The sequence below is a fragment of the Lonchura striata genome, chromosome 7, assembly GCF_046129695.1.
Source record: "Lonchura striata isolate bLonStr1 chromosome 7, bLonStr1.mat, whole genome shotgun sequence".
In the NCBI taxonomy this organism is placed as follows: domain Eukaryota; kingdom Metazoa; phylum Chordata; class Aves; order Passeriformes; family Estrildidae; genus Lonchura; species Lonchura striata.
In genome coordinates this window covers 35684646-35702365 of record NC_134609.1, presented here as the reverse complement: position 1 = coordinate 35702365, position 17720 = coordinate 35684646, and the positions used below count along the sequence as shown (strand labels likewise).

At 39.9% G+C, this 17720-nt stretch overlaps 1 protein-coding gene across 1 annotated transcript in view; it reads right to left on the bottom strand.

The window, feature by feature from the left end:
- The window catches only part of CTNNA3 (catenin alpha 3), a 412512-nt gene that overhangs the window by 83723 nt on the left and 311069 nt on the right, over window positions 1–17720 (bottom strand). Inside the window, exon 12 of the mRNA XM_077784793.1 lies at window positions 16661–16861. Within this exon, the coding sequence (XP_077640919.1) occupies window positions 16661–16861 (201 nt within the window). The remainder of the gene's footprint in view (window positions 1–16660; window positions 16862–17720) is intronic.

Below are 17720 nucleotides of genomic sequence, written 5' to 3'. Positions count from 1 at the left end.
AATCAGAGCTACCCTCTTCAGAATATCACTGGAATTGTCTCACCTTCAAAAAGGTCAGTAGAAAGATTTATAATAGAACAGAAAAAATACAAGGTACATTTTTCCATTTGCAACCACATAAAATAATTAAGGAGAACAAGTATCTATTTATTGCTTAAAAAAAAAAAATCAAAGAACTACCACTGAGAACTTTTCATCATTTCATAATGGTTTTATTTCTAGTTAAACAAAGATTCTGGCCTCTAGACTATCAAAATAATTCCAAGGGGAGCAACCCAGGCTGCACTTGAGTACAGAACCACCACCTCAGGGCCCTCCTCCAGCAGCATTTCAGATGGGGCTTTGCAGCAACAGCACTTCTACACAGACAATTAAAGCACAAGACTATACTGCAGTTCTAAAACATGTACACACCAACCTGCTAATGAAGTGTGAAAATACACTTGGGCTATCAAAAAGGCCTTATTTCCTGGTCATTTCCCCTGTAAGTGATAGGATAACTCCCTCAAATCCAAGACTACTGGGATTTATTTCAGTTTTGAGCTCCCAACCAATGAATTCTAAAAAAGAGCATTTTGGTGCATATATGAGCTCTTAGCTATGGATAACTGACATCCAAAATACTTCATAGGCCTCAAATGTTCAGGCAACACTCTGAAATACTGCATTAAGTGGATTGGATTACAACAATAACGTGCATCTTTCCTGTACTTGGTTTTATTTTTCTAGACAGCCTAAATATAGCGAAGAAGTGGATGGAACTGAGAACAGGTAGAAATTACCCATTTTTTTTCAGTCTTTCAAAAACAAAATAAAACAAGTAAAATTTAAAAATATCAAGTGTTAGGAAACTGACAATTACTAAATTTTTATTGGGATTTGTTTGTTTTATTTGTACATTTTATTTCTATTTTCTTTGTGTTCCATTTTGTTTCTCTGCAACAAAAAATAAAAGTAAATTTCAATATGAGCATCTGTAATTCTGCTTTCCCTGAGGGGAAAGATACAGAAACGAGGATGTTTGGAAAATACTAATATGTTCATAAGCATAATGTTCAAAGTCCCTAAAGTAATTAAACAATTCACATTATCAAAAATAGATTCCTGAAATTAACCCAATTTACTTTAAAATTCATCAAGTATTTCCTAATTCCTGTTTTTTTAAATAACACTTTCATATTTCCTTGTAGGCATGTCTTCTTAGTCCTCTAATATTTTTGCTTGATTTTGTAAGCTTCAATCAAAACCAACTAATGAACCCAGCTTGTAGTTTAATAGCTGTTAGGGCTTAGCTCTTCACACAGAAAACTGAATTTCACTAAGCCCTTTATTCCAATTTGCAACTCTGCGCCTGTTATTTTTACCAGTAAAATGATCAAGAAAACAGATTCTCAGCTTTGCAGAAGGCCACTGCCAATAGGTGAGAGCACAAGCCACTGTGCTTGTACCTCTTAACTCAGCTGTGTTAAGTGATTACTTCAGTCACCATTAAAGCAGCTTACAGTGAAAAACCAACAGTCTGCAAAGCCAAACTGGCCACACGTGTCCAACACTCACCTAAGGAGTGTCTTGGCAAAACAAACACACCTGACCAGACGTGAGCAGTCACCACCTCCTAGAACTGACCAGAAAAAAATTTACTTCTTGCTTCTAATTCAAAATCCTTACAGTTCTTCACTCAGGGAAAAAAAAAAGGGATGAAACTAGCAAACCCACAATTTATCTTAAGAAAAAGAATTTGTGGTAAATAACCGAATTTTCCCTTCGGTGTTTATCTGCATGTACAGAGACTGTGAACAACTCATCCAGTGTTGCCAGCAGACTGGGAAAAGGCTGGAGAGCTCCCACTGGAACAAAGATTGGAGAAGGACTCCTTCAAAGGCAGCTTTGAAAAGGAAGTGAGAGCACAGGCAGTGCCTGAAGCTCCCTGCAGCACAGCTTCAGAGCCCAGCTCCACACCCTGAACCCTGCCACAGCTTTGCCTTAACTCCAGTGGCCTTTCAGCACAGGCCACCACTCTCCTGGGGATTCAGCCACCTGCAGACATCCTCAGTGCTCAAAGAAAAGCCATTAAAAAAAGGTCATTTTAAAAAATTAATTTGGGCAAGCTGGAGTGAAAAAATGGTTTTCCTTCTGAAGGTAAGAAAATCAGGGTAAGTTACTAGTCATTAATTAGGACTCTAAGAGGATGAAAACTTGCAAAAGCTCACCTGAAGTACAGTCAAGTGAGACCTAAAAGGCTACTGGATGAGTTTCATATGAAACTAGCAGGACAGCAGAGCACTGAAATAAAGTAAATGTGCAGGCAGGCAAGCTAAAAGAGGTGTGTGCAACCCAGACCTATGGCACAGGTGGTGGCAGTATCAGAAGTGACTTGACACAAGAGGTGTGTATCTCAAGTACTTTACTACTCCCCCAAAATCTGATCACCTAGCGTGGAAGTCAGTGTGATGGGTATATACAGATTGCTTACAGAGGATTTAAGTAGCTTTCCAGTTACAAAAATTCAGTGGAAGTAAAGAAAAGAATGGTTGTAAAGATTAAAACCAGCCACCTGTTAAATGCAAGGTAATACTAGAGAAAGTAAGAAATCTAGTTAATAATCACACAGCCTTTTTTTGGTACTTCTTTAATTACACACTTTGAGATCAAATAATAGTTTGCACTTCCTGTGATTAAAAAATAAGCATTTGCAAATTTCTTCTCGAAAGGTATTTAAGAATTTCAGATGGTAAGAACACTGCTTATTCCAGAAAGCCAATTTTACTGCTAAGTATTATGCGTACTCTTGATGTCACTGCAATCCAGAATGGTATATAAAGAATTAAAACATAAAACCCATCTAAGCTGAGGCAACTGTGCTGGCTAAGGGACGCCATGTGAAATAAAAGGGATCTGCTGGCAGAAGCCTGAGTCACTGCACCCAATACACAATTCAGAATGGAACAGATTGTTTCAGTGACTGATGGAGATAGCTTCATTAGAGGTGTTCCAAAATACATTGAAACAATAATGGAATTACTGCAAGAAGAGAGTACTGTGCACTCACTGCAAAAGGTTGAACTGAATAACACAAGCAGGTTTTGCAACTCCAACCACATGTGACTCTTACAAATCCACATAACGCAATCAGAACATGAAGCTGCTTCTGAAGCTAATTTCACTATGGTACAGACCCTTCATTCAAGCCTCTATTTCTGTGATACAATTTTACATTGGTAACTTTTTACTATGCCACTATGTCCAATGCCTTTCTAAGAGACACATTTACATATATATACATATATATGTATATGAAAGAAGCAGAAGAGCCTTGTGACCATATGTATTTGATATACCCCTCACATTAACATTCACCTTATTTGGTAACAAGCTTATAGGTTTTATGCAGGAGAAGAGATTAACTATTGGTGGAACTTACAACACCTGAAAGAGTTTATATTCCTCTGGCAGTTTCAATCCTAGGCCAGTGTACGAGAGGCACGATCTCCAAATCCCCCACTGTCCCCTCCTTGACTATTTAGAACATACAGATCTATAAATTATCCTAATGGAATTTAGTATTTCATGCCAAAGTTTCTGCATAATAACAGTGTAATACAACATGAAGTAGCTCAGGCAGAGGCCTGATGCACATAAAAAGTTTCCTAACAAAAGCAAGCTGTAATCAGTATCTGCTTCTCTAACTCAGACCTGTGCCAGCTGCAGCTGTATATTTTGCAGCTTGCAAAGCTGGCAGACAAGCACACAGCTGAGCATGTATATACATGTGTGTATATATATAAATATACAGAGAATTACTTAGCTATATACAAGTGGACATCATGAATATTTTTGCATGCATATGTTTCCAGACATATTTATACATAAACTTTGCTGAACATGACAGCAATTTTGTGGTACTAGATCTTCACAGCTAACAAGGGTAAGATTTTTAGGAGTTAACTGTCCTGAATATGAGAAAATATTGATAGCAAGTGAGACCTAATTATTGGCAGCATGTGTAATTAATGAGTAACAATCCAGTAAATTTCTGCTTTTAATTTTGAAATAACCCTAGTTTATTCCTCCCCTAAACACACCCATTACAATGATTCAGCTTCCTACCTGTACACAGTTGTTTTGCTTTGCAGCAGGACAGTTCAGATGTACACCCCAGCCCCTGCTCTCTGTAATGTACAGGCACAGGGGATTGGGACTCGGGAATCCCTGGACCACAGCCTGCAAAGGCATGGAACACTGCACCTGGGAATCAAAGCAGTGCCCTGCATCTGAACATCACAGCTCAAAGCTTCAGTGGGATCCCTCTCTCAGCAATCTTCAAAGCCTTTCTTTGTGGGCATGCTTTGGAGGGAGTAGATGAATTTCCCTCTATAAGGACCTCATTAGAGACAGGTCACAGCATCCAAAAGAGCAGAAAGATAATTTCAATCATTTACATAATCCTCCTTTTTTTGAAGTCCTCGACCTAATACATTTTGCTGCCATGCTCAAGGACAGACTGACCATGAAATCCCAGATGAGAATGACATTTCCCCCTAGGACAGATGAGAGGAATTTCAGAATTTATTTCTCATTCTCACAGCAGACAGTGTGGACCATGTGGGCCTGTCTTGTCTCATCAGTCCCCTGCTACAGCATGGCATCCACAAGTTGTGGAAACAAGAACTACTCCTCAGTTCAGTTCACAGCCCAGAACATGCCCTTCCTTCCTTCAAGTACAGTCTCTGGACTTCATTTAGAGCAATCTGCACTACATGGAAAGGCACATAGCTACACAGAAACTAAGACTAGTAAATACCCATAGTCTGTACCTAAAAAAAACCCCGAACACAGCCGAAGCTCAGCCAGCAAGAGCAAAGAGGCAATTAACGCACCAGGCAATTTCTACAGGCTGCTGATACTCCCAAATTGGGATTTTCCAAATGGACTGAGAAGGACACAGAAAATGCCATAAAAAGGAAATTAAGAGGAAACTGAAGTCCTTGTGGGGAGCAAGTAACTTCATTCTATGTAAGAGAGACTGGCTGAACAGAGAGCAGCTTTTTTGTAATTTAAGTGAGAAAGAAAAGTCCTGAGAGTTTAATAAAAAATAAAATTGCAGTCACCCCGAACCCCTCTCTGTGAACCCTGTTTGGGTTGCATTGTAGATGCACTGTGCTATAAACCAAAACTAGAGAATGGGGCAATTCACACAGACCTTACAGTCACCCTATAAGGGAGAAAAGTGGGAAGAAACAACTGAGCACAGCAGTTACCAACAGACTTGTCTGTGATCCCCAGCCAGTCCTTATGGAGGGGGCGCAGCAGTGGTGCTGAACTTACTTCATGTACTACAGTAACTTTAGTTCAGGAGACACCAGTGCAGTTTCAGAAGCTCAGAACATGTAACTGAGACATATTTTCCCAAATATAACTACTCTGACAATGAGCTGGTCTTCAAAACAGTAACAGCAGACAACAATTTAAACTACTAATTTTGAAATGCAGCCAGATATTTTGCTAGATTACTAGAAATATTGTCTTTTTAGAAATCTGGTTCCCAGTGAGTGTAGCATCAACCTAGAAAGCCTGAAATTAATTGAATTAGCCATAAAGAATAAAACTGCACAAGATTCCAAGCTTTTTTGGCCCAAAGACAAAAAAAAAGAAAAAAAAAAAAAAAAAAAAAAAAAGGAAAAAAGCAGCATATCCCACTCAGAAACATCAGAAAATCAATACAGCTTTTTAGGTTTTTAGGCAGTCAGATACTGTGTTTTTGACATACATCAGCAAACAACAAAAACATACAAGACAAAATCTCCTTGGATAAAATGTATTGGGAAAAGGGTCACTACATTTTAGTTCTATGTCTACTACAATAGTAACTTGGAATAATTTAAATAATTTCATCAAGAAGAATAGAAGAATTATATTTCATGGAAGACTGCTGACATTTAAAAAGTAAGCAGAAGAAAAATACATCTCGGTAGCCAAAATCCTCAAACACTTAATTACAGTGAAAGACCAATAAATGCTGTCAACTGCAGAGAAGATATTTTTCTGAATGGTGCCAGAAAAACACTGTCTCTAAATTTAATATTCAGAGCTAGCTTCAGAATGATTCAGAAAGCAGTGACTCGTGACAGACTGTGTGTGTGCTTCGTGCCTTTGCTGCAGCCCCTCAGAGCAGTGGGACTCTGCTCAGTGGGATCACAAACTCTGGCACCAGTCAGAAGGAAGAGGAAGCCCAGGGCTGCACGACTACCAAGGAGCCAATTCCAAACCCACTGCAGCAGCTGCTGCCAGGTTCTAATTGCTGAAGGCCACCATGTAAGCTTCGTTATTAGAACACAGTAAACTGAAATGGATTAAAATCAACAATGATAAAGGGATGCTGGTACATTTAATGAGAATGTTCAGTTGTAGCATATAATAGCTTGAGAGCAATAAACTTGCTAGTTGCAGAAGGTAAAATACCAATGGGCAGCTTGTCTGTGGCCAAGGTGACAAAGTGGCTCTCTCTAAGGGCTCAAAGCAAGAACCTGAAGGGGCTGCTGGCACTCAGCATGCTGACCATAACTGCATCCTGTATTACACGTTCTGCCCAACAAAGAAATCTTGCCTTACCCAACTGCCTACCAACTGAACCTTCTTCAGTATTTACCTGAAATCTCTCCAGCAACTACAGTTTAAATAAATTAGCAATATTTATGGCTATTAGTGCTAACGCTACTGTCATCAGCAGGGGAAAGTTCTTCAGCTAAAGAAAGCAAAGGAACAGCTGGAGTATCACTTGTAACAACACGTACTGACTGTTCTGCACAGACACTGAGGGAGAACTCCAACTGCACTGGGCTGCTGACAGACACGAGAAGGACTGCCAATTGCATTTCCTGCTACATCCAGTTCTGTGAAGAGACTGAAAAGGTTCCCAAGGTGGTTTTGTTCTTTTCTTGGGGTTTAGAGCTTATAAAGATGGACTGCAAGACAGCCTCCTCCCAACCTGCAATGCAGACATAATGATTTTCCTCCAAGATACATAACAGCAGACTATTGAAGATTCAAGGAAGCCAGTTATCAGCTCACAAACAATGGTTAAAAACTGAATAATTGCTTCTAATACTATTAAGATACAAACTCTAAATATGTTTTTAGGTCTTACTTACCTATCCCACAGGATAAAATAGAAGTACAACAAGTGGACAAATTAAATAAACAAAAGAGGACTATGTTGTTACTGGAAAGAAATCTGAAGCACTGCTGAAAATTTTACTATTAGTTCTCAGGAAAAGAAAGTAATTACCATGGTTTGAAAAGAACACACTGAAGAATAAACAAACACTGTGGAAAACAGAGCACCTACAGGTTCTAAATGCTTCTTTGCCTATTTGGAAACATATCAGACTAAACCACACAAATGCACTACATCCATTTGCAATGGTTCTATGCTTGACCACCATTTAATACACAACACTTCATATTAGAGGCCTGTATTAACATCCTGGAGAAATTTGCAGATTTTGAATAAAGCATATGCAAGCATTTTTACACTCAAAGTCCTTCTTAATAGTAACAATATGTATTTCTAATAACAAGCAAGTCACCAAGCACAGAAAGAACTCTTCCCTAAGAATTTGAGATTACTACAGCAGAGTATGAATGCACACATTAAAACATTTAATAACCCAGAAAATATGGCTCTTAAGTGAATGCAGCTGATGTCTAACACAAGGAAAAAGATCCTACATACATAATTTGAAAAGGATTCTGTGTATCACCTCCTTAGACATAAGACCAACACAACATCAGGTCAGTCACAGCTTTGTCTAGCTAAGTCAGGAAAACCTTTAAAGACAGAAATGTCACTGCATCTCTGTTCTAGTGCTGTACTGCAGTGAACAAATCCCTCACTCTGCCCACATTCTCCCTGATTTTCTCTGCTGCAGCTTGTGGCCACTGCCCTTAGCTGTGCCACGTGTCTCTACCAAGAGTGAGTGGCACCAGAGTCACTGAACTCTCTGGGGAAGTTGCAGGTCTCTGTCCACTGTCCCTTGGCTGCCACGTCCCCACGTTCAACTCTCAGTCTCTCCCCCTTCTCACAAATCACCTGCACTAAGGACCAGCCCATCCTGCAGCATCCCTGCTCTCCAGAAAGCTTTTCCCCAACAGTTTCAGTTTGACAAGGCCTACTTTGGAAAGTGTACAGTGAATACCATCCTCTTTTCAAGGATCACATTCTTAGATCTTTCCCATCTTATTTTGGCACTCCTGTTATAATTCATGTACTGACTTTGATTTTTGGCATACTATCATTAAATATTGTTTCTTTTATCATGAATGCTTCCTCAGAGATCTGCTTCACATTATTTCCTGAAATCTAGTCTCCTTTTCCTAAAAAATAAGCATATCAAAACCAACAGCATGCTGATATCATCCAGAACTGCTCACTAAACACTTCTGACTTCAGACCAAGGAATCAGTATCAGGAAATCATTTCAAGCCTCCCTCAATACCATAAATAAGGTTCCTGGGAAAACACTAATGTTCTGGTACAGGGAGTGCTACTTGAAGCTTCAGGAAAGGAAAGAAATTATAAAACTGAACCCAAAGGACAAGAACAACAAACCCCTGAACTAAACAAGCTGTTGAAACATCAATGGGTTTTCCCTAAACGCTCTGGTTGATCAGGGGGTCATCACCAGTTTCCTGCCTGCCTGGCTGCTAAGGCCCAGTACTCCATGAGCAAAGCATGGCTGCTATTTCACAGTGCTTGGGAAGGATGAGGAATTCTGCGACAACTTTTTTGCACAGTACCAAGATACAGACCTTCCCATCTGCTGACTGAAGCTGTCTACCCTTGAATTTTTATGTCTGACAAAAAATCAAAAACCCGTGTGAGTGACAGTTGTACATTTCTGCATGAAACTCCATGACAAATGCTTCAATTCTGATGGATGCAATCCTTACACTTTATCTGCTGCCTACTGAATCATTCCAAACAACTGCAGCTGTTTAATAGCACTGGGTAAACTGAGGTGGTCTGGTGTTCTCATCCACTGTGACACAAAACAAACAAAACCAGCTTCAGAGACGACCTTGCCCAGCAGGGGGATTCTAGCAGAAAACACAATACAGTCCCCAGAAAGTGAGGAGAAGCCCTATTTACAGAAATTTATTTGGTATGTAATGAATTCAATGCCACTTCTCCAAATAGTACAATGAATGGTGGTGACAGACTTACTGAGACATGATGAAGCCAAGCTTATCATTTATGATTTCAGCAAGAATCAATTTTACTACGCTAACAGATTTATAATCCAAACACACATATACAGGCATATATAAATGCTACTGAATTATGCATATGCTTCCCCCATCAAGAGCTACTGCATCATTTCCAGATCTAGAAGTTCATGGTTTCTAAGGAAGGAAGCATGAAGAGCTGAGGGCATGCTGCCAGCAAGGAATCACTAAAAATATCTTAAATCGAGTTGGATGCATGTAGTTGAAAGTATTATTGGAAGAAGGTGGGGCAATCATTTAATTCTGATTATGATAGAGCATGTCAAAAAATTATAACTTTTACTATAAAACATAATGTATTACATGCAAAAATGAAAACTGTGAAAGGTGCTTTCTGTAAATTCTAGGTAGGAAGTTATTTCTAAGAACTTAAGAATGAGCTACAGTTGAAGAACAAAAAGATACTGCAGTTTTTCAGGTCTAATGAAATCCTTACTGAGACTGGATTCAAGTTACTCAGTTCACAATCCTGCTTAGGATTAGGCAAATCATGCTCTGACACAAATGGTCAGAAGAGTGGTAAATTCCAAAGTATTCCAAAGACTCTAGTATGTACTGGGATAACGCAACAGGTAGATCTGACCAGCTGGCTCCAGGACACATCATGAATGTGAAGATGAAGCCAAAGCAGCTCATTGAGAACAAAAATGTTTGTACTGCAAAAAAATTATAAAATAGACAAAAACTTCAGCTTCTATAAGAAAGATGCCATCTCCAACGTATTACACTGTTCTAAAAGACGACAGGATGAAAAGATTCTTTGAATGTGGACTGGCAAAGGAAATAAATAATCAACTGATGCTTGAGACACAGCAAATTAACCACTAACAAGTGCAACAGACACAGCACACTTGCAACTCCCCAAAAATGCAAAGTAGCAATATCATGAGGGTTTGTAGATGCAAGACTGCAAGATAAACATTATGACAACAGTAATGAGATAAAACTGTGTCCCCAGAGGCTCTGGAAAATACATTCCAAATAACTGGAAAGGTTACAGAGCTGGAAGTGAATGCAATGTCTGTAACATTACGGAGGTCAAGGCACTTCAGAGCTTGTGCAAGAAAGTCACAGCTGAAATTAAAGGAGTGGTTTTGACATGGGCATAGAGATAATCTTGTGCAAGTTCGAGAGTTTGCTTCAGTTAAAAAAACACAGTAAAAGGCAGAGCAGAGCTCCCTGATCTTGTTATCAGCTTAGGGAAGGGCTGTCATTAATGAAGGGACTCTACTGAACCAGACCAATCTAGTGGTCCTTAAGATCTGAGAGAGAGAGATATACTAAAAGGGATATATTAAAGTTATACAGACATTGGAAAGTCACAAGTCACTTCCTAATGTAGCTCCAAGTGAGGGAAGATTTATCACAAAATGTTACACACAATGACTACAGAAGGGTAATTCTACTTGAAAAAACCCAACAAACCAACAAAAATCCCAGCCCACAAAACACTAGAGAGAGGAAAGAAAAGCCATTACTGCCCATTAGTGTACTGCCATCCTCACTTTCCCTGTAGGGGCTGTGGAAATTGCAGAAGCAAAGACAGCACTGGTGTTCAGTGGTGTTCTGACTTTAAAGAAGGCTTCCCCAAGTGTCCTCTGCTCCAAAACTAGACTGCAGGTAAACCAGGCTTCATCGAAGTGGCAAATTCCTTAGCATAGGAGCAAGATTTAGAATTCATAAAACAGCCTCACTTTTCCAGTTCTTCCACCAATGTCACTCAAACCAAGAGACCACTCCCTACCTCCCTCCCACTCCCCATGAAACGTAGTTGGGGCAAGACCACATGTGCCAAATCCATAGCCGGCAGCAGAAAAATATTTATGATCCTAATCCAGGAAAGTGACCTAACAACCAAAAAAGCATCAAAACTCAACTGAACACCGCAAAAACAAAGTTATTACCTTCAGAAACACATATTTCTTTCAAAACAACGCTGCATTTTCAATGCTGCTCTTACTAAGATTTCTCTTGAGAAGGAGACTGAGTGTGTTCAAGGACTGCCCTGAACAGTGCATCTGTGCTGGGCACTCTGAAGCTGGCACTGAGCAAGGCCTGGGGGAGCAGTGCACTGGAGAGCAGTTTCTTCTCAGTGCTTTAAATGATCACTAAGTGCAACAGCATTTTAAAGAAGCAGATGTGCACTTAAAGGCACTTTAACACCCACACAGTGCCTATAATCAACATGGGCATTACACTGTTATTAACAGTGAAGCAAAGATATTTTTGAGCTAGAGGAAATGAAGAGAAGATTGGCAAAAAGAAATTACAATGTTCAGGGTGATTTTTTGGTTACCTGGAACCCAAAAATGTTGGTCTTTCCCCCTGTTTTTCAGAACATTCTTACATCAGAAGCAAAATTGAGTTTCTAAAGCCAGCATTTTTAACAGAATTTCACAGAAGGAATCCAAACAGAGCCCTACAAACTCCACCAAATGGAGGTTGTTGACTCTGTAATAGAGTAACAACCACAAGAATCAAGGACTATTTCTTAAGTTATTATCTTACAATCATCATGTAACTTAACAAAAAACATAATTTAGGTTAAGTCATGCAAATACCCTCAGTGTTTTTCTTGGCCCATTTTTTTTTTTCTTAAGCTGTTCCTTGTCTGAGCTATGCACCAATTTCACAAGTTCATCAATTCCATAAGTATGCATACTCAGGCCTCTCTCCTTCTTCAAATGTTTTGGGGATTTTCTTTTTTTACATATTTTGAAGTGACAAGAATCAATCTTCTTCTTTAAGTTTCATAAGCAAGAGTAAAAATCAATGGATACTAAACAGACTTGAACAGCAAGTATTCTCTTTAGATCTTATTCTGACAGTGATGAACAACTATTTCATTAAAATACTTTTTCATTAAAAACTTTCTAAATTAATAAAATTATAAATTAATCTTTCTAAATTAATAAAAACTTACGATTTTTGGGTGCCCCACAGAATAAGGTCCATTCGCCTCATTTTAGCCAACAATTAAATAAAAAATTTAGAATAAAATCAGCCATATTGGTATTTTTTCTACAACAAGATCTCTTGTTCTACAAGAGATAAGGACCTTCAGCTGCCCATTCAGCCCACCTGAGGATCCTATCTGAAGATACACCTTAGGAAAGCCAGTGAAGTCTCTGGAAGTGCTCCTGTCCCCCATGGTGGTTCAGGTGGCTTTGCCAGAAGATGACAAGGTAAGTAGTAACTGTTAGAGCAGGCAGGAGGGAAGAGACAGCCCCTCTTGCATTTCCTCTCTGGAGGGTGCCCTTTGGGTAAGAGAGAGTCACATTTCTGAAGAACAGACAATCCCTACTGCAGAAGACTCGAGGCAGGAGACAAAGGAAACTGCCAGTCATTTCACATAAGCTGCTGTGACAAACCTGTAAACTGGAATTGAAAAAGGCAAGTGAAGCAGCCAAGAAAATACAAGCCATTAGCTTGTGCATATAGGCTTGCAAGAAATGGAAAAGCTGAATAAAAAGCCCAAGATAGAAGGAGGATTGTATAATGAAATCACCCTTGTCTTTTTATGGCTATGGTAAATTATCTTTTCCCAGAGAAAAGCAATGCAGTAGATTTAATCCACCCTGGAGAATCAATTAATAAATTACTGTACAAGAAAGCTCTGTTTCGGGTATAGTAGATCAGTATTAATAATCAGCCCACACTTAAAGGGCTATGAAGGGAAAGGGGAGACTGGAAGGTGACCAAAATAGCAATCCTGGGACCAGGAACTAAATAAATACACACATTAGTGTAACTAAATAAATTCATTCATACTGGCAGATAATATCATGCTAAAATATACTGCCAAAATGTAACTGAAGGCTGTGAAGGTTTTAAAGAAAATCACTGAACACAAACCCAAGCACTCCAGAAAAAGTCTAAAAGCTTAATATCTTTGGCCCACTGCAGACTTGAGGCAGTTATAATACTTCCCATCTTTGTCTCCACCCTTTTCCTTGGTTTTTTTTTTCAAGATCTGTAGACATCAAAGTAACTAAAGAATTTATATATTTATTTACACATATATGTATATTATTATACTTTGGCATTAAAGCAGAACTACAGACCAAATTTACAATTCACTTTTTACTCTACCAACAAATATATGCCATAATATAAATTGTTGACTTAAATTTAACTGCTGCAGACTCTGGCAGGAAATAAAATAAGAGGAGACTGGTATTTAAAAGTACAGAACAAGATCACCCTTCCAGTTCTGAAGAAAAAATATCTTAAGGATTTTACAAAGCTCCTAAAGGTTTCATTTTTCTTTGATACAACAGTACACAAACCCTACCAAAATGCAACAATCTGAGCATTTCAATCTAATGAACAGTGCCAGACATTAGGAATGACAGAGGCACCAGTAGTAAAGTTTTCACAGCCTTACCTATAGCAGAACACAGCCTCAAGCTCAACTCTGCACCCTTGTACAGTCAAACAGGCGCTGCTGGGCTAAACCTCCTGCGTCCCCAGAACACACTCCCCCCGTAGCTGAACATCTTCCCCAGGGTCCCCAGGGCTTCACACAGATTTGGGCCACAATTCTCAGTGCACTGTGGCCTTGCCATGCTCTGCTGCTCCTCCCCAGCCACAGCACCTGCACGCTGCTCCCACAGACACCCAGGAGCAGGGACAGACGGGCCCAGGGTCACGGCTGCTGCCACTGTGCTGTGGAACAAGGCACGGCCAGCACAGAGCCCCGTCCCTGCACCCCGTCAGCACAGCCGCACGACTGGGCACAGCAGGAGCTCTGCACAGCCCCTGGCAGTGCAGCTACAGTCACAGTACCAGACCAAGATCATCCAGTCTCTCTAGAACTACGTCCAACGTGAGATCATCATTCTCTTCCACAGCCTTGTGCTTCATTGTGTTCCAAAGTGAGCCTGTGGACAGCAGCCTCCTGTCACCTAACCCGAGAGCCGGGCACGTGCCCATGCAGCGACCTGCTCCAAGCAGCTGCTTGGTAACAACTGGCCATGAGCACATAACCAGTCCTAAGGCATGGCACACACCCACAGCGGGCAAACCAAGGGACAGCAAGGCTGCAGAGACAACCTCAGCTCTGGTATTATCTAACTGCTAAAAGCTCAGCTCCACACCATGGAGATGGGGCTTTCCCAGAGCCTTGGTGTGGGTCCCTCGGGGTTTTCCTTCTTGTTCAGGGAAAGGGAAGGGATAAACAGAGGAACAGGATAAATATGCCTGAGAAAGCAGACACTCCACTGTAGGGTGCCAAAGAAATACACTTGGCTGCCCACAGCTTGGATGTACATGAGACTATACCTCAGCTAAGAAATTAAGCTCCAGTTTTTAAGACTCATTTTGTGGCAGTATTAAGATATTACTGTTGAACAGCTCTACTTTATCTTAAATTCATCTGATGTCTTCCAGCTGAAGAGACAGATACAGTGATCTTTTGCTCTTTCCTTGCATACTGCAATGCAGAGAATTGAACATCTTTCTTTTCTTATAGATTACCTCATCATATATTCTACAATTTAACCTTGATCTTTAATAAACAGTACATATACCTGCTCCTCTATGCACATTTTCTCCCTTCTGTTACCTCCAATTTGCATCCTTCCTATTTCCTCTCCCATTCACTCTTCCATTTTTTAGTTCTCTGCTATTTCCATGCATGCTCCTTGTCTTTAATTTTGTTTTCACTAATTCTATACTGTGCCTACAGTAATTTCTCATGAGTAACACTTTACCTCTTCCTTAGGCATAAAGGATGCCCTTCACTGGTTATTGTGAAAGTTAACTGAGGTGTTCATGGCAGCATAAATAGAGTTCTCTCCTGGTGAATTTCCCCTTGCAATCAGCTGGACCTGAAAGACCCAGCTGGGATAGAATGGTTTAGGTTACACCTGTGGGCTGCAACCTACCTGCATTTTACCTGTAAGCTGAAAAAGTTAAATAAAACAAAACCAAGCAGCTCTCTCACAGCACAATATCTGTTCATTGCAGATCACAAATACAGGCGAAAATGAGAAAAACGTGTCTTTTTTGCACTCCTATTGAACAACGTAAAGACAATGAATTCTTTGAAGTACTGCAAAGTCATTGGAGATGTGACCATGCTTAATGTCCCTTGGAACAAGCCAGCATTCCAACCACAACCAGTTTTATGCCTCCCTGTCTTCTGGAGACAGACAGGTTTAGGTATATTATATTACTGTCAAAGCAAGGCAACAGAACAGAAATCAATGACAACTCCCAGTGTCTTTAAACACTGTCAGTATCAAGAAAAACAGGCTCAGCTTTTACATGAGAATCTATAAACTATGCTTTTCTATGCTGCTTCCCTCTCAGTATTCATCACAGTACTTCCAGAAATCATTAAGAAAGGAGTGCAACAGTGAAAATTTTTCCATTTTCCCATCAAAATATCAGAAAACGAGATAAAAACAGGCAAGCCTATTTCAAACTCTTCCCATTGTTCTCTTTTGCCACTTCACTGCAATGTCACTTTACTCCTGTTCACATGAAGACAGTTCTACCCTGGACATATTTGAACTTACCAAGAAAGAGCTCAAACAAAATTCCTGTCTTTTCTTGTGGTAAAATGTCAGTTAAATGTAAGGTACTAGACATTTGTTTAGATTGACAGAGCAGGGAATTATAACTCTGAGTTCAGGAAGCCAAATCCTATATTACAGGTATGTACAGACTTGCCAGAAAATCTCTTAGGAGCAGTTTAACTGCCCAGCTATGAGACATGCAACCATTTAAAACATGGAAGTACTGTGAGCTTCATATAGTTTATTTTTTAAAATTAAGTACAAATTATGAAAAGCCAGAGATTCATTTATAGAAAACACAGAGCTATTTAGAGAATAGTGCAGTTACCCCTGTGGCCAGTACAGGCATTTTCCAATATAGGGTGTCCTCTTTATGGAAACGTAAAGGAGACTGTTAAACATTTTAGAAAGTTTCAAATTTTTTTTGCAAAACTGAAGACTTTTGGGACATCTGATTACTGCTTAAGAGTCTTTAAAGTGGAAGAACACGCAAATAATGCACCTGCTTCTCTGATTTTGCCTTTCATCTGCTTAGATCAGGCATGGTGAGGCCAGTGCAATAAAGTGGGAAGATGCTACATCATTAGTTACAAGTCTCCAAACAAAGTCACGTGCATTAAGGACCCCAGTAGCAGTCTTCCATAACTCAAGAAACCTTACATAGATCACATAATTCAAATAAAATGTTAAAAATTAGTTTTGAACAGCACGGTCTCGTCCTAACTCAACAGCTTGCTGAAGGGAATCGCTGGTGCGCCACCCTTGTGTTTCACCAGTGACCCACAGGATTTGTGTTCAACGCAGCGTACCGAGAAAAGGCGACCCACAACAAGAGCTCCACTCGGCCTTACCAGCCCCGGAGAGATGCTGCACATGCCCCATGACGCCCTGGGTGTAGGCTCCTGGCTCGTAGTTGTCCATCTCCCCCGCCACCACGTGCGCGACCCTGGCGGCGCGGCCGCGAAGGGCGCCCGCGGCGCGGTCCAGGCCCTCGGCGTCCTGCTCCCGCAGCGCCACGATGCAGCGGTTCACGTCCTCCAGGATGTGGCTCTCTGCAAGAACAAGGGCACTGCTTTAGCACCCACACACCGCTCACACAGCCCAGCTGGCTGCAAAGCTTACCGTGGCAAAATGAACTGCCTGAAAGTTCTCTAACCATTTACCGATTCCTAGAATTCAAAGCCACCGTAACACTCTCCTATAAGCAAGAGCAACAGTAAAATACTGAGTCAGAAAGTGCTACAAAAATATGAAAACCACAAATCTTACATACAAAGTAAATATTTTCAAAATAAAGAAAAAAATTATTAAAGCTACTTTTTATTTTATTTTATTATTTTATTTACTATTATTAATGCTACTTTATTGTTGAAACCTTAAGCCACTGTGAAAACATTTTCCATAATGAGACGAGTCTCCAATGACAATTGCCCAACAACTAAACTAACTTCTTTTACATCGATGCCTTAGGATGCTCATGCTAAATCAAACTCTGAAGTACATTATCACCTTTCTATCTTTCTAGATATAATTTTTTCCACTGGCAATTTGTACTTACCACACCATTCCTTGATACTCAAATATGTAGAAATGGGGAAAAAAACATCAGCAGGAAGGACAAAGGAAAAAATACTGACACTAAAGACTGGTCCTAAACCAAAGCATAACAAGCATGAGTAAGAATTCAAATCAAGCTAGAAGACAATAATGTCAGGAACTACAGAGAGAAGAGTTATGTGGTACATTAATATTTCCATCTATACAACCAATATTGAAGGACATATTCAGTTTTTTTCAGGTAAAGTAATGCAAATATAAAATTAAACTTATGGTACAAAGTTAGTATCATAAAATATGTCTTTAAATGATATGTTTACTGCTCTAAAGCTTAAATACCTCCTAAAAACTTCC